Source organism: Cyanistes caeruleus, chromosome 2 (assembly GCF_971803275.1).
Source record: "Cyanistes caeruleus chromosome 2, bCyaCae1.hap1.1, whole genome shotgun sequence".
Lineage (NCBI taxonomy): Eukaryota > Metazoa > Chordata > Aves > Passeriformes > Paridae > Cyanistes > Cyanistes caeruleus.
The window spans coordinates 48,458,425-48,483,516 of record NC_141702.1 but is presented as its reverse complement, the minus strand read 5'-3'; the positions used below and the strand labels follow the sequence as shown (position 1 = coordinate 48,483,516).

Sequence of the window (25,092 nt, the reverse complement as noted above, 5' to 3'; positions counted from 1 at the left end):
GGCCGGGCGGGGCCGGGGTCGCTCCGGCTGCGGCAGAGCGTCCGGCCGAGGCAGAGGCTCCGGCCACGCAGAGGCTCCGGCTCCGGCCAAGGCAGAGGCTCCGGCCACGCAGAGGCAGAGGCTCCGGCTCCGGCCAAGGCAGAGGCTCCGGCCAAGGCAGAGGCTCCGGCCAGGCAGAGGCTCCGGCTCCGGCTCCGGCCAAGGCAGAAGCTCCGGCCAAGGCAGAGGGTCCCACCGCTCCCCGCCATCCTCGGCATGCTGCGGGCGCGCCTCCGCCCGGGGCGGCTGCTGTCCGCCGCTCCGCTCCGCCCGCCCGCGCCGCGGGGAGCCGCTGCCGCCGGGGATCCCGCCCGGAGCCCGGGCACCACCCGCGGTAAGGGGCTGCCCGCCACGCCGGGGGAGAGCGGAGGCGCCGGGATCGGCCCCGCGGCGGCGTCCCGGGGCTGGCGGGGAGGTGCGCGGGCGGGCGGCTCGGGGCCGGGGCGGAGCGGGGCCGGGCTGCCCGGTGGGGGCGGCCCGCCGGTGGCACCGCAGCTCGGGTGGTCCCGAGAGTTCTCCTGCTCGCTTGGGTACCCACACCCGCGGGCGGCGGGGAGGTCGGATCAGACGCACAAAAACACTCGCTGCGTGCGGGGACAATCCAGAGACGGCGCGGAGGTGACTCTGCGTGGCCGAGACTTGGAGGTCTAATCCCTAAATTACTCTTCCTACCAAAATGGGTAGGGTTTTTCCCTTGCACACTTTACTATCGGTAACGCATAATTCTCTCTTAGTCCATAGTTTACAATGCGTGTTTTTTCTCCCTGCTCTTTAAGCCGAGCAGGCTCACAGGGTGGTCGCAAGTTACAAACCTTCGAAGTTTGACAAAAAAATCCTTCTCTGGACTGGACGTTTCAAGACAGAAGAAGAGATTCCTCTGAGGATCCCGTAAGTGCACTGGCCTTGTCCAAGGGTAACATGGAACTGAAGGGAAAGCAGTGGTGTGATCCTGATCCAGTGGAAAATTTAAAGCTTTTCCACAGATCGGTTTTACAACCCTGAGACTTGGAAACAAACTAGAGGGCAAGAGAATTTCCTGTCCTGGTTAGAGGTTAAGATGAGAAAATGTTCCTTGCTGGAGTCCCTAGAGCCTGGGATTAAGAACTGGATCCATCTGAGTGGACAGCCTTGGTTACATTTATGTACTGGCTTGTTTGTTTTGCTTATTCCTAACGTGCAGAGAAGGATGTTACTGGTAAACAATATTTTCTGTTTATAGCTTGCATAGACTGTTCTAAGGGAGCTGTCACTGAATAATTACATACAACAAATTATTTTTTATTATAGAATTGGAGGAAAAATAGAGAAGGAGGTAATGAGAGGAGAATCACTCATCAAGGAAAACTGAGTACTTGACATAGCCTTAGTCTCTCCTATTCTTGCTGACCCACTGGACTACATGATTTTTGAAGGTCCCTCCCCACTCAAACCACACACACTACAGTTCTCTGACTTGCTGAAAATTAGCAACCCATAAGGGAGTCAGGCACTAAACACCTGAAACCCCCCTCATGTTTAAGGCTCCCTTTTTTTACATGCTATATAGCACCTTAGACATCTCTCTAGGACACTTTTTATCATCACAGTATGTCTCTACCTTGGATGACATGTTGAGAATAAACAGTATCAGAGCTGTGTAAAGCAACAGGTACAGCCTCTGCCTATTCTTGCTGATTCCTGACAGTTTCACTGGAGTTTGCTGAGCGGGACAATGGCTTTCTGGACAGTCTAACCTCTCTTGTGCTGTTAGTTTCACCATCTTCCTCTAGAGGCAGGCTCAGACATGTCTCAGGAGCTGTAAATGCTATTCAAGTAATTGGGAGATGTTTATAAAGATGTGGTGTTTGGCAGTCATACAGACACATGCACAAAAATCACTCCTTTCTGGCCTGGCCTGTGAATGTCACCACTGTGCTTTCTGGGTGAGCAGTGTTTTTAGAACTGTAAGACTATGCTATACTATAAATAGTAATGTACTAGAAGTGAACTGTATACTGAAGTGTTGCACTGTTTTAACTCTTGCCAAGAAAATAATTGCAAGGTGTTGCTACCTGTGAACACAACCAACTGCTGAAGATAGTTTGTACTATGAAACAAATCTGCAGGCTTTATTCAAGATTGTGTTGTTTTTTTTTTAAAAAAAAAAGCCCCAGCTTTTTTTTGTTGCTGACTTCAGCAGAGGTATACCTGGAGTCTTGATTAAGGATTGAACAGCAAAGGCCCCAATATGCAATTAGGGAAGAACATTGTCTGTTTTCCTTAAAGCAGATGCAGAAAGCAGGGAGAAAGTGAAAATCTGCCTCAGAGGAGTTTCAATTAGTGTACTGTGAAATATAATTAGGCTAATACATCAGACTAATAACATTTACGGTTTTGCTTTTGTTGCCACAAATGGATTATTGGATTAACGATCCTACGTGCCTGTCTGATGTGCCATTTGTTTTGAAGATGATTTTTGTCATTGTACAAACCAGAAGCAGTTCCTTAGAACTGCAGGCATTGTTAGTCACCTACAAGAAACAGAGTGTGGACGATGTGCTCCTCCTCTGTGCACCAGCAAGGAAGGGATGGAACAGCACTGCCACTCATGGGACCTGTCCTCTTCCACCACACTGAACCTTAGAGCAAAGCACTGCAGTCCTCAGCTTTGGTGCAGGCTTTCATGGGCACTGTCCAATCCCCAGCTCTGCCCCGTCCAACCACGGTACTCTTTAAAGTAAATCTAAAGGTTTTTGAAGGAAAGAGAGCATTGCACCATGTTTACTTAGAACACAAAATAAATTCTTTATGCAGCTATTCTTTTTACACATATAGTTGTGCGTTTATACATATGTATAAAACATGTACTTATAACATACACGTATCTATATAAAATATTCCCATGATGAACTATGAAAGGAAAATAGTGCACAGCCAGTATTATGAACACCTTAAAAACTGTACTCCCCAGTATAAAGCTTGACTTTGAAAAACTTAGCTGAATGTTTAAACAATGAAATGTTAATGAAAACAATTTTCATTATTTCCTGTACTACTGGTTCCCAGGGCCACACTGCTGGCTCAGAAGAGGAGGGTGGAAAAAGGAGCTATACCAAAGCAGATTGCTGGGTTGTGAAATGCCTCCTCTGCACTGACTACTGCCAGAGGACAACAGTGTTCACTACACTTTTGCCTTTGATGACCAGCAAAAACAGTCCCATAGATTGATCTTGTTTAGGTGTGTGTTCCTGAAATAGTTCCCACTTTGGCACGCTGCTGCTTTAATAAAGAACTAAAACCTTTAACTTGTAGTAGTGCAAACTCTGCTTTAATCAAAAATCCAAGGATGTAAAGTCCTTAGCCTACAGAACACCATCTGAACATGTTAGATAGAGCAGTAATTGATTTCTAAAGTTAACTTTGAATAAAGAGAACTCCATCTGACACCACATATACGTGCCTCCACCTGTTTTAAACAGATAACCCCACTTAATTTTCACTTTGTTTAAAGTATGATTTCTGGTGTATTTACCCCAAGCATTGAAATGCAAACATTTATTGCCTGAGCAATTTTCCCCCCAGTTTAAAAAACTCCAAAACAGTCTAAATCCACTAAATCTTGCTTTGCCACGGGAAATGGATTAGGATCAGAAGACGGCTGACACATAACTAACCGCAGCAAGCTGAAGATGTTTGTTTCAGAAGCTAATTCTATATTTATTTTTAAATTGTGATGTTATGTCTGCAATGCTTTGAAGAGCTACTTTGCCTTTTTTAATGACTCAATTGAACTACTTTAATTGCAGGCCAGAGATGCTAGACAAGGCAAGAAACAAAGCTCGAGTGAAAGCCTGTTACATCATGATAGGGCTCTCAATTATTGCCTGTTTTGCGGTGATTGCTTCAGCTAAGAAGGTGAGTATACTCACCTGTATGCTGTGTAGCATACTTTAAAACAATGGAATTCTGTGAAAAGCACACAAATCTAAACCAAGAGCGGCAGCTTACGGCTGTCCAAGTTTTAGCTGATTGAGTCTCTGTCAACCCCGCCACCCCAAGTGGCTGTTGCCCATTCCTGAGGTTGGGTAGCTTTCCCTGGCTGCATCCTTACTCCTACATTGTTACCTCCGCAGGCTGCTGCACGTCACGAGTCCTTAACGAGCTTAAATTTGGCAAAGAAGGCCAAGTGGCGGGAGGAGGCTGCACTGGCTGCAGAGGCAAAGACAAAGTAACTTCGCCTGAAATGCTGAAGGTCCCCGGAAGAGCAAAATTAACTGCTGCTCAGAGCAACTAGTGAGTTTCACCCCTACATGAACAACTGTAGTATCCACACCCTGGAGCCAGTAAGGGCAGCTACAGCACTACAAAAAGAAAGGGAAGGTCTCTTTCATTAGGAAGATATTCAGGATACTTGTTGCATATAATTAAACCTATTTAGAATGTTTTGCATATGATTAAAAGCAGTAATTCATCTTATAGGAGATGAGGTAGTTTCCTAAGAATGCCAGTTACCTTTGGTTAGATAACCACAAAGTATTTAAACCCAAGAAGTTTTCTGTCTGGTGACAGTGCAGTTATTCAGTGCACAAACTGCCACTTAGAATTCATTGGCATCAATGCTGTATTCAAAATGGTATTTACATTTTTTAGTTTTAAGCAGCAACACTTTTTAGATCACTAAATAAATACAGCAAACATCTGTAAAATAGGTTTTATTGGTTTCTGTATGGTATTTGGAGATTTAACATTCCATAATATTGCATACTACTTATATGTGTTCTGTTACAGTAATGGACCTTTGGCCTGGATTTAAAGATGCACTATTACTATCTGAAGTTAATATGGGTAATTTAGTTTCCAAGCATTATATGAAGACATTGTGCCATAAGTAACTAGAATTTTTCATTCCAGATTTCAGTGAAATCTTGAGGTCACAGCTTAAGTCAACGTATCAATTTGCAGACCTACTACAAAAATCCTCAGTTGTACAATTATAAATATAAACCTACTGAGAATTAACCATGGAGGAAAGACAATAGTGCATCTTTACTACTTTTTTAAAGACAGGCCCAACACTAAATAGTTTCCAGTTGCAAACTTGTTCTACAGCAAACATTTCTGTGCCAACATTATTACTGTTTTCTGATTGCTGCTAGCAACAGTGTGTAAAGCAAATACTAGAAAATTAAAAAGCTGTATGAACCAGTCCTAAGACAAAAGTGCAATGACGAAAAAATTAGATATGATTCAGTGTAACAAAAGAAGGGAACTAATAAAAAAAATCTTATGCTCTGCATAGTTGCATAGATTAGCTAGTTAGTATTCACATTTAAGCAGAACAAATGGTACCCTTTTAATTAAACCCAAACCCCTGTATTTTTAAACAGACTTTGTAACTAATGGGGCACTTCAAATTGCATATAAAACACCAAACTTACAGAGATTTTCATATCACAGTTTTGTTTCTCCCACCATACTGGCTTCATCTATTTAGGTAATATCATCATAATCATAGCCCTACCTGCGAATGAGTACACTGGAACTGACCTTAAGTCATAATCTCTGGTTTTATTTTGTTCGTTTACGTGCTTTTACCAAAGCATGACATAAACTCAGTGATAAAATAGGAGAGACCATCCTGTATGTATATCCTTTAAAGAATGTTCATTGTTATTTTTTAACAATATCAGGGTAAACCAAATGTTGAATTTAAAGAAGGATTTTCATTATCCTAACTCCATCAATTTTAGTTCCCTTTCAAACTGTTCCATTTAAACATATCAGAGGCATGAAATAGTTTGTCTAAATGCATAAAGTGCAGTCACTAACCATCTACAAGATAGAATAATATATCCACACAACTGAAGACATTCTTTCAAAACAAATGTAATACTTTAGATGTTCCCTCTTTTCTTCATTTTCAAGTCTTTCAATTAAGATTTTCATAGTTCAGATTTGGTTTAAATAAGAGAGGCATATAAATGTAGTTTTACAGGGTTCTCCAAATAAAAAGCAGGCACGGCTGGTTATTATCAAAACAAGGTTGTTAGAAACAAAGGAATACCCTGTTACCTGAATAATTTTCTTACACTAGAACACAGAAATTCAGCATTTGCTTGTAATCTTGGTAGATTTCCATGATTGTTACCCTGTTCTTTGATGGGGAGTGGAGAGACCATGGGAGAGAATGAAGGTTGGTATATGAAAACCTAAAACTAATAGAGTAAAAAGGGCATAAGTACAATCACCTAACATTTTATGAAAATTTGGCAGCTGTACTCAGTATTATTACACTATTCAAAACTGTTGTATGCTGTACAAATCTAGGTTTAAAGTGTCATTTGCTAAAATATCTCATTATTCAGAGTTCATAAAGTAACAGCACTCCTATATACACTTCTTACACCTCTATCTTCCCTAAAAAGACTTCAAAGGGAGTTTGCTTCCCTCCCAGTTATATCTTAGTCAAAACTGACCGTTAATTTAGAAAATCCACTTCAAGTCCCACATTCAATTACAATATAGAATATATTGCTGTAACATCCAAGTGAAACATCTTAGAATCTTAACTTGCATGTAAAAAAAATTCTAAATATAAAATGGTACTGTAAATGATACCACCTTTAACCTGTATGTTTCAGTGCATTAAAATATTATTTAGTGACAAGCACAGTGCCATGGGTAAGTGATTTGAAGTTTGAATTGCAGCTTTTCATGAAGCATGAAATGCTCTCATATGTCACAGATTTCACTTAACCCAGGAGTTTGATGTTAATACATTAATTACAGGTAATAAAAAATAGCAATACTTCAGAGTTAACCCAAAGTATTAATTTCTCCAAATGAGATATACTACTGTTACACCAGAAACACTACTTATATGCAAGTCAAAGCAGAGCATACATTTTTCTGTACTCAACTGTTAACGTAAATATTAGAATTCTATTTCTTTTAGTGTTTAACAGCAAACACTGTATATTATAGAGCCTAAATATTTAGATGACAATAACTTCTAGTTAGTTTTGGTGTCCACATACTTAATGCTATTTACAGTACAACAAACTTTTCCTTCAACTGGAGCGATTCACTATTCATTTTTCACTGCAGTATTTCTATTGTCTTACCAAAAGCAACCCAAATTTATTAACCTAAGGAACAATTCAAGTGGCAGTAGCATACTTGGGTCGAAAAACAACACCTATTGTCTAAACTTTTAAGAAGCTATTGTACTAAAAGGCAAACATTGCAATGTTTCTCAAACTAAAGTGGTGTTACCACATCTTGACAGAAGACAGCTGAAAAATCAGCTTGGTGATTAATGCACATCACCCTTCTGTCATTCCTAATTGCAGCTTTCTTGTGGTAACTGCAGCGGCTGCTTCCACTGCAAAGTACTGCAGTTGTGGCTGACTTGTAATGCCATTTAGCAGCTGTCATTACAGAGCCAACATCAAATGACCAGCAAGGTCTCTGCTGATTCCAATTTGAAAACCTCTGAAATAGTCCTCTTCCCACATAATTGAGAAAAAACTTTTTCATATATTCAATATTATATTAGATAATTAGCATTATATCTGTATATCTATTATGCCTTTAAATACATTTTATAAATAAATTCCAACAGTGTGTTGTAAAGTAAGTAATGCATAAAAGTTTCACAATTTAAATAAATATTTTTCACATTCCAATTCAGCTTCTTACAAGCTCATCTTTATTTCATGCCTTAGTTCTGAAGCAATGTTTCTGCTTCAATACAAGAGGTAGATTTGATAGAGACTGGGCAAGTCAAGCCTACTGCCAAAAATTCAACTGTCAGTAACTGTATTGCTGATATGAAGTTTGAGACTACATGAAAAATTCAGAACTACTACCTAAAATCCTACCAAGTCTTAGCTAAACAGTTCTTGTTAAATCACATTTAATGCTTTTAGACATGATTACTCACAGTTGTTTTCTGTACATAAGAGATAATGAAGAACACAAATACAAAACAGAGAACAGTTGTCTCTAACACAATATATAAAAGTGCATGAGATGTTTCTTCATATATTTCTGCAAAACATATTCAGCTTTTCCTCTAACTTTGGCCATAAAGAAAAGACCTCTGAGAAAAAAAACCCAAACCGTACAAGTGTTTAAATTTTATGCTTATATTCACTTCAGTAGTTTAGAGCTGGAACCCCTCCATTGGAGCCTCCTGCTGTTGAAACACAAACTGCTGCTGACTTTCATCCACCTGAGGTGCAATACTAGAGTCCTCTTCTTCAACACCAAAATAATGTTCTATGAGTTCAAAAGCCTTTTGGTAGATCTCTTGGTTTTCATGCCTCTGAAGAAATTCAATTTTATCAAGTCCTAAATTCAAAATAGAACATTTTCAAAAATATAGTTGCTTAAATGAATGATGCATTCAAATGGAAACAGCTTATAGTATAGCAGTACTTCTTAAGACAGAAAGATGCAATCTCAAGTCACCTCAATTAACTTCATACCACTGGTTCTTAATTTCTTCATCCATGTATTTCTAGTCTTAATTTTCTGCTGTCCAAACTCACTGTAAAACTACACTAGAAGCATTTAAATTAAACTAATATCCCAATTTCTGTTCTTCTACTCTTAAGTCTTTCCCCAGCTCTAAATTCTATCTCCACTCATGGAGTCATCCATGATGACTGATGGGCACAGTCTGGTATCTTTTTTTGATTTTCATTTTAACATTTAAAGATATTACCCTTTGGAAAGCTTACCATTTTACAAGTAGAGGACATAACTTCTGCTCTTTTGGCTGAATTAAGTGCTAGGCAGTCAGTTAGGTTGACATAAAATTCCTTTTTAGCTTTTTAAGGTAATGTAGATTCCACTTAGGTTGGATTATACAGAGCTCAAATGAACCCTCTGGTGACTGCAGAAGCCAAAGAAACGAGGGTGATATAATCAGCTGTTTTCCTTAACCTATACTCGACAGCTTCAGCAGCCTATGCTTAACTGCTAAAGGAAATAAGAGAACCTAGAGAATCAACACTTAAAATTATGAATGGACAGAAAATCTGCAACACAATAAATTCCACTGAAGTGTTCAGTACTTATTCCTCTTATGCATTTCATTGCTTTAGTTCTTCAAGCATGCACTTGATTTAAAAAGTTAAACTCTCTAACAGAGAATTTAGATGTAAAGACTGCTTTACAGAAATGTTAGTACCATCTATTCAGAAATAATGTAGTCAATTAGAACCACAGTTCTATTAGTTACTAGCAGTTTCTGAAATACAAATGTCAGCCAATTTTGTTTTGTCAGAGCTACAAAAAAGGCAACTCTCCATAAAGAATGCCAGTTTCATTATAAGCCAATTGTAAAATAATCCAGTCATGAAATTCCACAAATTAGTTTTTCTAGAATGCCTGTATACAGTGGTTCAGTTAAAGAACTTTTCTAAGAAACTAAACAAAATATTTGCAAAAGTAAAAACATTTTAGTTTTTAGTCAGTTTTATGTTCTGAAGTTGATTTTCCTGTTACTGATGTTTACTATATTAAAAAGTGATCCAACTTTGGGATTAACTTAAAACTGCCTGATTTTAAATCCCAGTTGGTAATGAACCTGTAGCAGACAGGACTATGTAGTAGTCAAAACTGTACCTAGGAATGGCTGATAAATTTATGCAAAGCATGGTTCCATGGGACATGGAATTGGGACACCTGTGTTAAGCCCTTCTGCGAATGCTTCTCTAGAAGGACATTTAAACTGACCGCAAACAAACAACCAAACGTTTTCTGCATTTAAGCACTTTCCCCTAAATGTTAACATTACTTAATTTGTGATACCTTATGTCTACTTATGCTTGAAGTAATTCTTGTATTAAAACTTACCTGCAAATTTCAAAATGACTCACAGTGCTTTTGTTTTTACAGATTAGAATAAGGAGGTTCAAGTATACATTTTTACAAGAAATGTGCTCTTACCATAGGCTTCCTCTATGAGGGCACAATAAGGATTAGTGCCAATTCCATTTTGCTTTGATTCTTGTTCTCCAAGACGCAGAATATTTTCAAGTCCATTTAAAGCCACCTGTACTATTTTTGAATCCATCACAGTCAGGAGGTCACAAAGAGGCTTGGTACAACCTAGTGCTACCAAATACCTTTATAGCAGAAAAGAAACAGAGGAAGGGGAGAAGAACTCATAATCCAGCACATTTATTTTGACATACAGTCTACTGCTGTCGATACTTTTGCTAAAAAAAAATGTCTGAAACAACAAAATTTCTAAAACATGCAACAATACAAAGAGAAACTTAGCCCAAAATGAAATAAACATTACGAATTATCCTAATTAAAAAAAAAAAATTAATGTATGTATTCCTAATTGGAGTGTGAAATCTGTAGTCTTTTTAACTTCTTTTTACCTACAGTATTCAGATGGGTTTAACTGAATATAAAAGAAAAAAACTTATCAGGAAGTTCTTTTCTCCAGCAGCTGAAATTTTCAAGTAGTAAAGATATCAAGTAAACACATTAGGTACATGTAAGAACACTGGGCACCGTTCTGTGCTAACACAGTCCACACCATTGCCTACTATAAAGAGAAGGATGTAACTATAAATACAAAGACAAAAAATACTGGGATTCTGGGTATCCCTTCCTTTTCCCAGTTTTGAAAAAAATTTTGTATGAACTTACAGATGTCATAACTTGTGTCCTTGCTTCTAGTATGCAAGAAAAATGAAAACAGCAAGGTTTCCCTAAATATAGTTTAATTCAGTAGTTTAAAACTATTGTGCAGTTAGGCAGTAGTAACCTGAGGACATTAGGAGGACTAAAACTTCATTACACCAATAATATAAATGTATTTTACCATATATACATTGTTATGGTATTATATGCACATATATACATTGTTATGGTATTATATGCACATCTACTCTTTGAAGATCCTGAATTAAAATTTATTTTTAAAATGCTAGATTTTGAAATGTTACATAAGCAATTAAAATAAAATTTAAAAGAAACCAAGATGCTTTCCTTTGTTATCCCTATTATCTCTCTGATAACACTTAGTGGTTATAAGAAATTCAGCATTAGTTACATTATAAATAAATAAGAACATACTTCTCGCAACAGAACTCCTAAACATGCTGGAAAAGCTACCACTTTCAGATCTGGCTTCCAATAATACAGTAACTTTTAAATCAAATTATCAGCTACTGATTCAAAGCGATCATTATTCTACAGTATTCAGAGAAACCAGAGAATATTTAATTCTAGTAATTCTATCTTTGCAGCATATAAATAGCTACTGACAGTAGAAGTTTAATCAAACTCAGTTCTGAGCAAGGAGTTTAGATATCTGTTTTAAAATAATACTGATAGTGCGTTTAAAATACATGAAGAAACCACTAAAATCCCTGAAGTCTGTCCCCAAATATACCATCCTACTGCACAAGTTTGTTAAAGAACCCCCCACAGTTTTCCATTTTCAAACACTGAAACAATACATCAACTGGTGCAATTGTGCTTGACAATGTAGTGTCAGCTGTGGAAGATAAGCCTGTGAAAGCTTTAGGTGCAAACAAAGTACTAATTATTTATTAAGTTTGTTGCATGCACTTCTATTTTTCTGAATTTCTACATTTAGCCTCTGTACAGAGTTTCATGGCAATGAGGCCATGTTTAGGATTTTGTTGCTATGACTGTCAAGATTCAAATGCAGAAATCTGAATGCCCTATAAAAGATCCTTAGGCAGAGAAAATAGTAACATACACAAACTTACCTGATCTGTTCAGGGGTTCCTCCTGATGTTGCATTAGTTATGGCCCATGCTGCCTCTTTTCTGGTGCGAAATTCAGCTTTTTGAAGAATTTCAATCAATATTGGAAAAATATTTGCATCTATAACAGCCTAAGAGATGAAATTGTAACATTTTACAACCATTAATAAAGACTTCAGAACACTTATAGTCTTAACTACAAGAATTAGTGATGCCTGCTGATATCAAAACGAAGAATATTGCTTAGATGGTGCCATACAAACTAGAAATGCTAAACTGAAATTCAGAACTATTGCAACATTGCACTGCAGCAACCATCAGAATACCTTGGGTTTTTTATTTCTCTGTTTCCGGTGGGCAGAGCACCGCTTACTGGATTGGCCCATTTAAAAATCATACGGCACATCCTGAATTTTTGAACTGAAGATCAAGCTTTGAACAAAATTTTCAATTTTATTGAGGTCTGTGGTCTCCATCGAGAGACTATGTCTGTAATTAGAGACTTTATTACATGTTTTAAGTTATATAAAGAAGTAACATCTTCATCTCTGACTGAAGTAGAAGGGGAAAAAAGTAATTTTGGAATATGCGTTCTGATTCAGAATTTTCATTTTTATTGGTCAGAACCTTTTTTCAGATAGCTCCAGATACACGGAACAATAAGCAGGATGCAGTAACTTCCACAAGAACACAACTCAGTGTTGATGGCATCATGTCAGTCTTAGCCAAGCAAAATAGTCACCATTTCCAAACTGGTTCACTTTTAACTGGACAAATTTGTAGTACAAATTGTAACAGCTATTTCTATTTAAAATAATATCTCAAAGTTGAGAAGAAAGCATTTAGGTTAGGTAAAACTATAGATAGGATTAAAACAAATAATACAATCAGTGCAGTATCCATTTACATCTTGTGAAGGAAAATCAAGTGAAGTAGTAAAATGAAAACAAAACCAACCAATTAACAAATTCCCAGGCTTTACCTGAATCTGAGCTCTGTTTCCTGCAGTTATATTAGAAACAGTCCAGCATGCTTCTTTTCTGATAGATTCCTTGGGACTACTAAGCAAGTGCAAGAGACACGGTAATGCGGAGCAGTTTAGAATCACCTAAAATAATTTAAAAATTGAGAACTGGGTTGTACTATATATATATATACATATATACCCTTGAGCAATATACATATATATGTATATATATATATGAATATAAAAGCATTTTACAAAGGACTTCAAAAGATTTTGCAACATTTATATTATACAAAGTGTCATATCCTACAAAATTAGAGTTCAATGTTGAGTGTGTGACCAGACAAACCAGCAATTTGAAAGAATCTGCCTTCAATTCATTTCAGACCAAAAGACTGACAATTGCAAACCTAAGACTGCTTAATGCTAAAATATGAGTAAGTCAAAATGATTGGCAAGTGCACATCTAATTTGTACAGTTATTTGTTAATTTTTTAAGAGGTAAGGTTTCCTGTTTAATTCCTTAGCAAAATCCTTTCCTCTAGAGCTCACTAATTATGCAATTAACTTTTTTCCTTATATTCTTTTTTACACTAGTACTGTAAGCCTTTTAGAAAGAATTATTTTTAAAGTAGGACCTGTCTTCCTATTTCCTGCATTGCTTCAAAATCAATCCCATTGCCTAAAATTAATAAAACAGATTTTTAGAAAAAATTACATCAGTAATACTTTCACATACAAATTCATGGACAAATCAAGTATAAGCATAGCTTAGAAGTGAAAACCTTGGCTGCCTTTAAGACTGAAAAAAAGGGAACCATAATGAATAACTGAACCCTCTGTAAGGAAGGGGAAAAAAAACCCAAAAAGCAAAAAAGCAACAGTCAAAGTACCATACAGAACTGAAGCAATCCACTACACACAATGCTGCAAAAAAAAGTTCATTCTTGCATTAACTTAATGCTTAAAATAGGAGCCTAAACTATCAAATCAACGACAAAGCTTTCTAGAAAGACTCTTTCAGTGATGCATGCAGATACCTATACTGGACATGTATTTAGTCCAAGTTTTTACAAAATTCTGTCTTGCCAAGTAAGTTTTCTTAAATCAAGTAGTCTTACCTGTGTTTGAATATCATCCCCAGTAACAATATTTCCAACTGCTCTTAATGCAGGGGATACCACCTTGTAATCATTATGCCTGGAGACAAATATTATATTGCTTGATATTACCAAGTGTTAAAAGAATATTTTTGCATTTTCAGCAAACAATGATTTACTTCAGGTGCTAAGTATTTAGTTATCGAAAACACTGTATTACGTATTGCACTTTCCCTGTTTAGCCAAATTTGACTACTGCAACCCCACAACCAAACTGCTGATTCAAAGACCGAGCACTTCTATGGAACAACACAACTTAGAGCAACCTGCTCAGCAAATCCATTTTCCCCAGCTCAAGTATTATTAAATATGATATTTGAACATGCATCATTCAATATCCACAGAAACAGAGGGGGTGTTATGAGGTGTATACTACAGCTTAGTATGTTTTGTAAGCAAAATTACCCCTTTTGTGAGTCAATAATCCCAAAAGCCAACACATGAAGTCCATATTCAGCTGCATGATGTGTGGGGGAAGGAAATTACACAGTTGCCCTAAAGCTTCTATGGAAGAGAAAGCAATCTTCCCTCTCCTAACAGCTATAAAAATGAGCTTTTTAAGGGGAAGTGTGCTGAGCTCTCTGTGTGGGAACTACTTTCTACTACTGCTAGTAGATAGTACTAATACTAATGTATTCACATTTCCAGGAAAATAATGAACAATAACCCAAATATATTGTAACAGTTTAAAAGTAGCTCTAGCCAGCCTCTGGACTTTGCTAAGTCCAAGAACTGTCTGTGAAGCAATTATATGTCCTAGAAAGTATAACAGTGAAATAAAAAATACATAAATAAATTTTTTTAAAAAAATAAATTTACAATTCAACATTGGTCTTCAGTCTTTGCCCTTCTATTCCTTCATGTATATGGAATCCTACATTATATTTTAAGGAATGTAGAGGAATAGTTTGGATTCACTGTCAGTGTCAGGAATAATTGCAGGAGCTGAACATCCTAGCAAGAAGCTTAAAAGATTTCAGACTGAATTCATGTTCAACACTTTTCACAAAAATAAATTAAGACTTTAGGTGAGAAAACATAGCTCAATATTAACAGTACTATATGACATTTACTTGGTGAGAAGACTTACATAAGCAGCTCTACCAATCTTCGACACACTCCAGAATCAATAACCGCTTGAATTTTATCATTGGGACCATCTGAAAGGTAAGAGAGGGCCCAGCAAGCATCTGCTAATACATCCGGGTCACTGCTAAACAACAGTCTTGATAAAACATTTAAGCAAGGAGCAACCTAGGTTAAAGAAAAATATTGCATAAAATTAGTTGTTCCCCGCTTTTCAAGTTTCAGAGAATACTCTGCAAAGGCATTAATGTGCAAAACTCTACTGCTCAAGTACGTGGTCGTTAATGAACGAGGGCCCAGGTGGAACACTTTCTGATTAAACCAGATATCAAATTGAAACCAGCAAAGTGGATAAATTCTAATTCCCAGCCTATTTATTGAGAAATACTGTATTAAGTATATAATTGTTCTGCTTAAACAAAACCATCTACTTTTACAGGAATTATTGATGCTTTTTTTAATCATCCAGGGAGCAGAATCTAAAAGTAATAAAGATTTTTGGTTTTTTTTGTTGCTGGCTTTGTATGAGTTATTTGTAATAACCAACCTAGAGTAATGGACACAGCATCCAGAATTCACTGAATGGGTGAAACAAGCAGGGTCTCATGTCAGTTCTCACTGCTGCTGTACCCTCTGGCCTTAATCTCTGTAACTTCCACGCAGAACCAAATGAACTAGACCATCTTAACACCATTTGAACCTGATGGGTATCTGCTGTGTAGCCTGGGAATTTCATATTCTTTGCAGAACTTAGTTCTTTACCTTACATGGGTTATGCAAATTCAGTCTCCATTATGTGTCCAACTGCTGCTGTTGCAAAGGGCAAAAAGCAGAGGACCTATTCTTATTAGCAGCTGCCTACAGGGCATCCTTTTCCTGTGAGGTTTTGTATTCAAACCACAAAAAAATCTTGTTTTTTGACTACCAGAACAAACACTAGTAAAAGGATATAGGTTAGGCACTCATTGAAGGTGATCAATTAACTGACATCAGAAATCCTCCCTTTTCTTAATATTTCAAGAATTAATAAGTAACAATAACTACTAGTTAGTAATTACTAACTCAGGAGGTAAACTCTCTCCAGATTAACTTTAATGATTGTTTAACCTCAGTCTCTTCCAGCAGAATACGCAATGTTCAGCTTTTTTAAAGTCATTAACCTTACCAGAAATTAATTTCATACTGAAAATAAGAAGCTAAAACTCCTACTAGTGTTTACAATCTTTATAGCTACATACTAGAGACAAGAATAAAAAAAAACAACAGTGAGAGCATATAGGCTCTCTTTGTCATCATAGTCCGATTTAACTGCATCTGACAGAGCAGGGAACTCAAAATTTTATTCAGGCAGTGTGCACTCACAAACAAAAAACAAACAAACAAAAAAATAAAATTAACAAACCCTCAACTATAACTCACATTCTCTACAACAGTTCTGGAGAAAATACAGCCCCACATGCTTTAGTGCTGAATGTATAATTTCTCCATCACTTCACACCAGTGTACGACTGACTATTTGTATCAGACTATAGACTCAAGTCTGTAAGTGAAATGATTTTATTGCTGAGAGGTGCCAAAGTAGATGATTTTTCAGACAGGCAAGATTTTGTGATGACATTAAAAATATAAAATGTATATCCATATCCAGATTCAAAGATTCTGTTTGTTATAAAATGTTACAAACGTAAGTATTCTTTAGCTTTCTGATTTCTCAGAATTACTACTTTATTATACCTTACTGAAGTCTGGAGGTGGGTTTTTTCCTCTACAAAGATTTGAGAGTGCCCAGACTGCATTTCTTGTTGTTGTAAGACGATTTGAATTTGTTAACAATCTGTGAGAGACAACAACAAAAAAAGCAATTTCTTATTAAAATTTAGGCAATTTTATGTCTACTGTTACCAACAGAACATCAAATAAGGAAGAGAAATTCTATGACTAGTCACTAGTTTAAATTTATTTATCTTCATATCTTACATGCTGCAACTATTTTCTTAAAATCAATTGAATCTGAACAGATTATTCATTCAACTAAACCTGTCTGAGGGTCTTTAGAAGTGGCTAGAAGATGCAACCCTGCATGGAATGAACTCTGATGTTTTCATTCAGAGAATGCAATTAATAATAATAAAAATAGTTCCATAAAAAGCTGTAACTTGGAAGTTCTTATAAAAAAATTAACACATTACTTCTGTTTTTGCCAAATAGAAAGTGAAAGATTCAACACCTGAAAAATCAGGTTCACTTTCAGATACATACCAAAATGTCTAAAATGTTTATTCTTTAAGTCCTTGGTGAAAGTAATCATGTTCTCCTCTGCTATTCTAAGCTATTTTACAAATGTTTTAAGTTTTTTTATTACTTTTAGAGGTAATAAACTGAAAAACATTTGTGCTGTGTAAATTTTTCCCTGTGATGAAAATACTACAATAGTAGATGTATGTACAATATGTACAATACTAGATAGTAAATGCTGGAATGATATTCTCAGTGAAATCTTCTGGTGGAACATAGGTCATGTAACAACTACTCTGTCAGCTCATCTCAGCAAGCAAACAGACAAATAAGAATGCTAGAGCTTGGAGCTACTGAACAAAGGTGGAAAAACAGCCTATTGGCTAGGTAGATGGAACCATACAAATACAAATAGGAATTAAATCATATCTCCCACCACATATGCTCAGAAATCTGACAACATAGAGTTGGCACAGTACAGAAATTTCATACCTGTGAAATAACACTTCTCTCCTTTTGCAAACACTGAAAAGCTTCCAGTCATGGACTAATTAATTAAAGATATGCATGAAACTCATGTAATCCAAAACATTAAATTGCTTATCATATTGTTATGATTCTCAATTTAGGAAAAAAAAAAAATTTCAAATAAATTCTAAGTTGAAGCTTTCATTTATCTATATGTGAACAATATATTATAGTATTAATTTGCAATACTTACTCCAAGAGAGGTGGCAATATTCCACAGTTCAAAACAAAGTCTCTGCATTCTGCATTATCACCAGCAATGTTCCCAAGAGCCCACACTGCCTTAAAAAGCAAAGCATCCAAGTGAATTTATACATGCCTGCAAATCAACTTTTACAGATATTCTGTAATTTTTACAGCAAATATTATAGAATAGAAAAAAAAAATCGATGAGGGAAAAAATAGTGACAGTAAATTTTTATCTTCCTGGAAGCAGACCAACTAGCTAGTAGGCAAATGGGGCTCAAAGCCTCTCTAACCCCACACACCCCAAAACTGGCCTTCATAACTGAATTTCAAATAGTTACAAATCCCTCAAGAAGACAGTTACCTGCTCCTGTACATCTTCATGTTCTGAGCTAAGCAACTTAATAAAAATGGGAACAGCTCCAGTTTCAATTACAACTTTGGTGTGTAAGAAAGTTCCGGATGCTATGTTTGTCAAAGCCCAAGCTGCTTCAAACTGTTGAGGAACACAAACATAATTCTGTTAAACCACTCAGCAGTAAAACTTAAAATCATGACATAAAGTTTGACATAAGAGTTTCAGATGTTAATTTTCCAACTTTTTTCCTTTCCACTGATATGCAATTACTATTATGGTACTCTCTATACAATAAAATACCTGGCATTGACAAACTCTCTATTTAGTAAGACCCTTCAGTAACTACATAATTTTTAGGTTTTGGCTTACAGAACTAAGAAAGATTTCGAATCACTATTAACTAGTACAAATACCTTTTGTTTAGTCAATATTAAGTTAATTCTTCTAGAACAAATGTCCATGAAGCCTAAGTGCTATTCCCATGGGGGAGTAGGCAGAACTGGTTACTCCTATCATTAATTCGATATTTCTCAAAGATTTTCTAAAAACATTTCAAATAAGTCTTTCAGTCTCCTGTAATTTTTCTTTGCTAAGATTTCAGTTGAAAAATACTACAGTATATTCAACACTTAATGAGACAGATTCTGCTCACACATCATTGCTGATGATCTTAATATATCACTGTGTAAATCTTCTTGAACACCTTCTGCTTTCAACACTCAAATTATTGTTCAACTGAATACATGACCCTAAAGACTACTATGAAATTCACAAAGTCAAGTCAAATTTTTAGCAGCAATAATGAAAACATATGGCTTCAGTGGTAAACAATAATTATATTCGGTTATTAAAAAACCCCGCCAAACAAAACAAAATGTGCCTTCCAAAGCTCTTTTTAGAAGATTTCTTTTCCCATTCCAAACCCACAATCAGTATGAGCCAAACTCACTTGCAGAGTGTAATTTTCACTCCTCTCTAGAAATTTCACAAATCTCTGTACTACTCCTGGTTTTTGAATGACTTCATCTATAGGTGGATTAGGCTCTAGGGAATAAAAACAAACACATCTGTGTAGAAAGACCAAATAAATTACTTTTTCAGTATGCCAAAACCAATGAATACAATTTGAAGATCATAATTTCAATCGCTTTCTTTCCAAAAGGAGTTACAAACTTTTCTCTTGAAAAGACTGCAGGATCTTCTCTATGAAGTGCTACAATGTAGTAAACATCCTGTGACATATAGCAGTAACACATCCTATTATCCTTTTGGATATTAGTAACACTTCACAAAACACTGTTCCTTCCACCACTAGCTCAGGTTGGTGGAAGAGCCATTATGGTTACTGGATACTATTTTAAAAGACCAAGCTCACCTTTACCTATCATGCTACACATACCAGTGTCACCTTAAGACTGCATGTTCTACAGCCCCAACAAAAACAAGCTACAACTCTTCTTTGCCAGCCATGTAGTTTTTTCCCCCTTGAGTAGAGAATGGGAATGAGAAGCTAAATCACTGCAACAGCTAAGTATGTTAATGTGCAGCTAGTTACTGCCCTGGACACCTCAATCAAAAACATCCTTGTTTTTTACTTTGTGTGAAAAACTTAACATCAAAATAATGACAATTGCTGTATTTAGCCTTTAGGTCAGAAGAGATTTGGCAGACTTTCTTTATAAACAGAACTACAAGTTTCTGCAAGATCTATTTTAAACTGAAACATAACTAATGGTTAACTGACTATAATTCATAACACAGAAGGAAGCAAATAATAAAAACAAGCAGTGTTTACCTACCTTTAGAGAGCAATTTTCTGAATTTCTGAGTTGCTGTGAGTTGTTGATCAGGATCATCTGAAAAAATCATCTGTACCATATCTACTGTAATAACTTCTTCCTAAAAATGCAAAGAAGATTTACTGTAGTGTAGTACTATGCACACTAATAGATAACATTCTAAACACCCTCTGAAGTATTTACCTCTGGAATAGGAACAGTAGAGCTGACGTCAGGATCCTGAATTGGGCTTTCTACCATGGACTCTTCATTTCCCGGGAGAGACACATTTCGGCGTTTAAACAGCTGAACAAAGGTGAAATTTTTAGGAGACATTAGAAGTTACCAAAGTGTGGGTACTGATGACATACACTTGAAGAAATACTTTCACCAATACCAGTTAAAGAATTTTACCTACTCATACTTCCTATTCACCCATGCAAAGGGAATTCTATACGAAAGTTTAGATAACATAAAGGAGAAAAACTATCATATCTGTCTTGAGAAACTGCACAGCAATATTCCAGATAGACATTTAGAACTAAATTCTTATTAGTTATAAAGATCCATAATTTTTTCCACAAGAAAAATAAGATAAAGATATTTCTTGCTTTTAGTCTTTTATCCCTTATAATTAGCATGCATTTTAAACAAAAATTAGTATTCTACAAGCTATTTTCCCCTTTCTTAGTTTATAGGCTAAAAACATCAATACATAGGCAATGTTTGTGTTTCAGCACACTGCATTCCTCCCTTCTACACAAGACTACTACTAAGCAGCGCCTGTGTTTTATACCCAGCTGAGGAAAGGTTAAACCAGAAACGTAATTTTCATTTAGAAGAGAAAAAAAATAGTGTAGCTTCAAGATGAACTTCCAAACCACGTAATGTTAAAACATTCTCTGTCCAAAAATCATTTTACAACTGGCTGCATGCACTGTCTATGCTCAGAATACACACCAGCACTACAGTACTTAATAAATTAAATTCAACTAGTGCCTCTGCATTTTCTGGCATACAAGCAAAACATTCACATTGACCTATTCTCTTCTAGAATGCAAATCTAAATTTTTATCTTTATTCCAGTACTATGTTTACAACCAGTGTAACCAACAATTCTAAGAACATTATATTTGTACCTTTAGAAAGAAATTATAGACTCTCAGTCCACTGACTAAGATTTCAACTGTAAGCGTAATAATGAAACCACCTATAAATCCTGAGAGTTTTGCCTTTTAGGTGTCTACAGACCTAGGTTTCTGCAGTTCTACATGTCCTAAACTGCAGAAAAACTCCACATTTATATCCAGCTATATTTCAATTGGAACCTAAACCACAACATTCTCCCCCCTGTTTAATGCATTTATGGGTTGGGTGTAATTCTGGACACAAAGTAACTACAGAATCCTGAATGCAAATGAGGCTTAATTCCATTTAAAACCACAAAGGAAGAAGAAACAACATTCCACTTATGGAAGACCAGCCATTCTTTCTAGCACTCAACAAGGACACAGAAGTTCTTGGTTGAAAAGTGTAAACTTGTTTGGTCTTTCTACTAGTGACAATTTCTTCTAGAGCACAAGTGGTCTCATGTCCCTGCATAAACTCATTCTCAGGTCAGGAAGAATTGAAAAACACTGGTCCAACAGAGCATAACAGTAGTCTCATTGTTACAACAGTCAGCAAGGGAGAAGAAACACACATTATTTTCATCATTTATCTAGGGAGCACTTACTACAAAATATGTAAACAAAACTTTCAGAAGAACTGCAATGGAATTACTCAGTCACAGGTAAGTGCTCCAGAACCACACCACTTGTGACTCTTACTCTACCCTGGCCCAAATAATTGAAATTCTTTTTCCATGCACCACTTTCTCAGTAGAAGCGTATGCATTCTCACCTCAGAGCAGACTGTAGATTAGAGCCTGGGACACTCTCTAGGTTGTGGGAGACAAACTCATACACTTTAGACAAAACAGAAAAACAAACTACATTCCTTACTTTTCTGGCAAGAAACTGCTAAACATTTTGTGAAGAGGAACTATGACAAACTATTAAACAATACAATGTTCCACATACTCTGATCACTAAAAATTCAATGAAAACAACAGTAAATGTTTGTATAATAGTTCAGGGATGCTTAGGCGATTTGAAGCAAGGTATCAAAGATGAAAATAATCCTTTCCCATCACACAGCAAAACTTTGACCCCAGCTGTAGCAGAGAATGCAAGGTTTCAAATTCTTACTGGAAATATGAGTGTTCTTTTGGTCTAGTCTCACATGTTTAAACCTAGACTACGGATTAAAATTAGAAATCATAACTCTCTCCTCTGTGAGCCCTAGTAACTTAAAATGGCTTCTGTTCTTTTTTTTTTATGATTCTATTGAGAGGTGCCTGGTGCTTCCCACAATTGCAAAGAAAACAGACATTCAATCTGGCACTCCTGGATTCCACTCCAGAGGACGAGTAGGCTCAAGTCCTTTAGGCCCCTGAATATAACTCCACAGGCACTGAACAGTGAACAGCTCACCAAGATGCTTACCTGCTCTTCTCTTTTTTGTTTCCGAAGCTGGATTCCTTCCTCCTCTCTTCTCCTGCGCATTTCTTGGGGATTAAGTGCATTATTCTTGTAGCTCTTCATTCGGAAGTTATCTTTACCGGGGCTTGCCATGTTGTCTATTGAAAAAATACAAAATTATTCCAAAAGGCCAAACCTGCCATCTCTTGTACTAGGAAAATATCTACAGCAGGCACTATATACTCCTGCATCAGTTTGCAACACCCAGTTCATCAAAAAAAATTTTAATGCAGAAATCATGGAAAACCTATGCCTAGATAAGGACTTCCAAACTGCAGATTAAACTACAGCTCATCTCAAGGATCAGATACAGCATTAAAGTGCATAAGCTACTGTAAAAAGAAACTATGCATCTTATAAGAAAACTGAAAAACAAAACCCCAAAGATAATATGCCACAAAATTTTGATTCTGTCAGTGAAGAAGCAAAGAAATTTCCTTCCTTCTCTCATAAAGATGATGTTCAATATATTACAAATAAGGACAAACCCAAGAAGAAAACCTGTAGTAATTACTGCTTCATTTAATACCTTATGGCATTGTTTCTTTCACTGTCTCACAAACACAACAGAATCTAAGCTTTTTCTTCTAATCTGTGTGCAGAAAAATAATGTAAGGGTCAGTAGCATCCAGGCAGGCATACTCTTTTTCATTTTAAACTAACAAAATCATTGTTTCATTCTAATTACTGGTTCTTTTAATGGATTTAGAAGATTAGAATCTGACTGTCATTTCAGGTACATCAGCTGTGGAAAGATAAAAGTGACAGTTCATGATTCTGTCACCAGAATGATCAGAGTGGAAAAGGTAGCATGGTGACTTTCTTTAAAGAACCGAAGCCTTTATCTGAGAAACAACTGTCAAAAACACGACTCTACAGAAACTATCACTCGTCTGGAATTCTTCTACAAGAAGAAAACATGTAAACTACAGCTCCTGAGCTGTGCACAGTTCTCTGGCAACTTCCATGCTGAGACAATTTGTTTTGGGGTTTTTGTTTGTTTTGTTTGGTTCTGTTTTGTTTTTTTTAATCAGCAGTACCAAGGACCACTAAGCAATAAACACAAGCTATGAGAGGAAAACAGACTTAGACTGACATTGAGACAAAGCACTACAAGGACTCAGCAGCCTGTTTCACTCCAGTATTTGCTTCACAAGAACCTAAGTAAACTACTAACATGTCTGCACAACAAGGCTAAGTGTGCCACTTTCTAAGGCAAATTTCTTGCAATAGTCATGTAACTTCATTTCCCATCAATGCTACTGATTATCTAGTCCTAGAACACCATCTCTTTCTTAATCGTTCATGCCTTACTAATTTAATTGTGCCAATAAAACTGTCAGACTAAGAAATCGACTGAACAGGAGAAATGCACATTCAAAGTAACCCAGACACCTACTCTCTGAAGAGTTAGAGAGGGTCAATTGGAAGGAAGGTCTCAGCAAAACTGTTTTTAAAGAGAAAAGCTGAGAAATGTATAGCTTCAGTCCCCCCAGAAGGCTTTTAATATAGACATCGTAAGAGCAAGAAGTCTGTCAGTCCCTGATTTCACACTTTCTGCATCTAGATCCAAGCAAGTCTGCACTTCTCTGCTAAAAAAGCTACACTCGTTTTAACATCAAATCCCTCCACCCACCACATCCTGCATTGCACCCACTTGTTGTGCATAGTCTAAGACCTATCACACTACATCTTTTCTCCTTCTTGTCTACATAAGGCTCACTAAACACGGCGCCTCGCTGTCCCTCCGCCCCCTCCGCGGCCGGACGCTGCCCACAGGCTTCGCACCGACCTAGCCCGGAAGGACTGACCGGTCCGAGACCGCCAGGACTGACTGACCTGCCAGCCCGAGAGGCCGGACACTCACACACCCACCAGCCCGACTACACACAGCGAGCAGCGACGCTCTTCACTCACGTCCCCAGCAGAAGGGGTGGAAAGCCCCCTCCATCGGCAGCAAGGCAGGGAAGGGGGAGGGCGGCAGAGCCCTCTTGGCTGAGGAAGCGGACACCCCGTCCCAGCCCCGACCGAGCTGCCATGTGGGCAACTGCCCGCCGCAGCCAGCGGCAGACCGGCCTACAGCGGGCACCCCGCCCCACAAGCGGTGCAGCCTCTGCCGCCCCTACCCTCCAGCTCTCAGCGCTTTTCCCTCCTTACCCATCGCGGCGGGCACGCCCGGCGCCGGGCGCCGTCCAAAGGTGAGATCGCCGCTCCGAAGCGCTCCGCACCGGCGGCAGACACCGATGCAAGATGGCGGACGCCGCCCCGCCGCGCGCGCCGCACTGGCCGGGGGGCGGGGCCCACCCTTCCCAGCAGCCTCTGCGCGGCACGCGCCCGCCCCGGGCCGGGGAACGGCGCTTCCCAGCGGGAAGCGCGCGCAGGGGGGCGAGTCGTGAAGCGTTGGGGGGGGGCGGGACGTGAGGCGCGCG

General features: G+C 37.7%; 2 protein-coding genes across 5 annotated transcripts; one reads left to right on the top strand and one right to left on the bottom strand.

Moving 5' to 3' along the window:
* Positions 1-9,900, top strand: FAM162B (family with sequence similarity 162 member B). Of its 3 annotated transcripts, none has more exons than XM_086876871.1 (5): positions 11-120; positions 228-373; positions 816-927; positions 3,825-3,933; positions 4,152-9,900. In XM_086876871.1, the coding sequence occupies exons 2-5, from the start codon at positions 256-258 to the stop codon at positions 4,248-4,250; spliced, it is 438 nt and encodes a 145-aa protein (XP_086732997.1). In that variant the 5' UTR covers positions 11-120; positions 228-255; the 3' UTR covers positions 4,251-9,900. The 3 variants fall into 3 exon arrangements, with proteins under 3 accessions (XP_086732999.1, XP_086732997.1, XP_086732998.1); XM_086876872.1 differs by having other exon boundaries at positions 100-162; XM_086876873.1 differs by having other exon boundaries at positions 1-373.
* Positions 8,153-25,044, bottom strand: KPNA5 (karyopherin subunit alpha 5). Of its 2 annotated transcripts, none has more exons than XM_023923984.2 (14): positions 24,821-25,044; positions 22,628-22,761; positions 20,286-20,387; positions 20,103-20,202; positions 19,253-19,347; positions 18,310-18,441; positions 17,953-18,041; positions 16,731-16,830; positions 15,001-15,164; positions 13,872-13,950; positions 12,766-12,891; positions 11,787-11,914; positions 9,979-10,157; positions 8,153-8,373 (listed from the first exon to the last, which is right to left on the bottom strand). In XM_023923984.2, exons 1-14 carry the CDS (start codon positions 24,822-24,824, stop codon positions 8,186-8,188), a joined length of 1,620 nt encoding a protein of 539 aa, XP_023779752.1. In that variant the 5' UTR covers positions 24,825-25,044; the 3' UTR covers positions 8,153-8,185. The 2 variants fall into 2 exon arrangements, with proteins under 2 accessions (XP_023779752.1, XP_023779753.1); XM_023923985.2 differs by lacking the exon at positions 24,821-25,044 and adding an exon at positions 23,193-23,465.
* Between the last annotated feature and the right edge of the window lie 48 nt (positions 25,045-25,092).

Excerpts from the sequence above, each read along its gene's own strand:
- FAM162B (XM_086876873.1), top strand. The coding sequence starts at position 256 with ATGCTGCGGGCGCGCCTCCGCCCGGGGCGGCTGCTGTCCGCCGCTCCG. Across the intron at positions 928-3,824 it reads GAGATTCCTCTGAGGATCCC|GCCAGAGATGCTAGACAAGG; the intron begins GTAAGTGCACTG and ends CTTTAATTGCAG. Across the intron at positions 3,934-4,151 it reads TGATTGCTTCAGCTAAGAAG|GCTGCTGCACGTCACGAGTC; the intron begins GTGAGTATACTC and ends TTACCTCCGCAG.
- KPNA5 (XM_023923984.2), bottom strand. Across the intron at positions 20,203-20,285 it reads CTACTGTTCCTATTCCAGAG|GAAGAAGTTATTACAGTAGA; the intron begins GTAAATACTTCA and ends TTGCATTTTTAG. Across the intron at positions 11,915-12,765 it reads GAAACAGAGCTCAGATTCAG|GCTGTTATAGATGCAAATAT; the intron begins GTAAAGCCTGGG and ends TTCATCTCTTAG.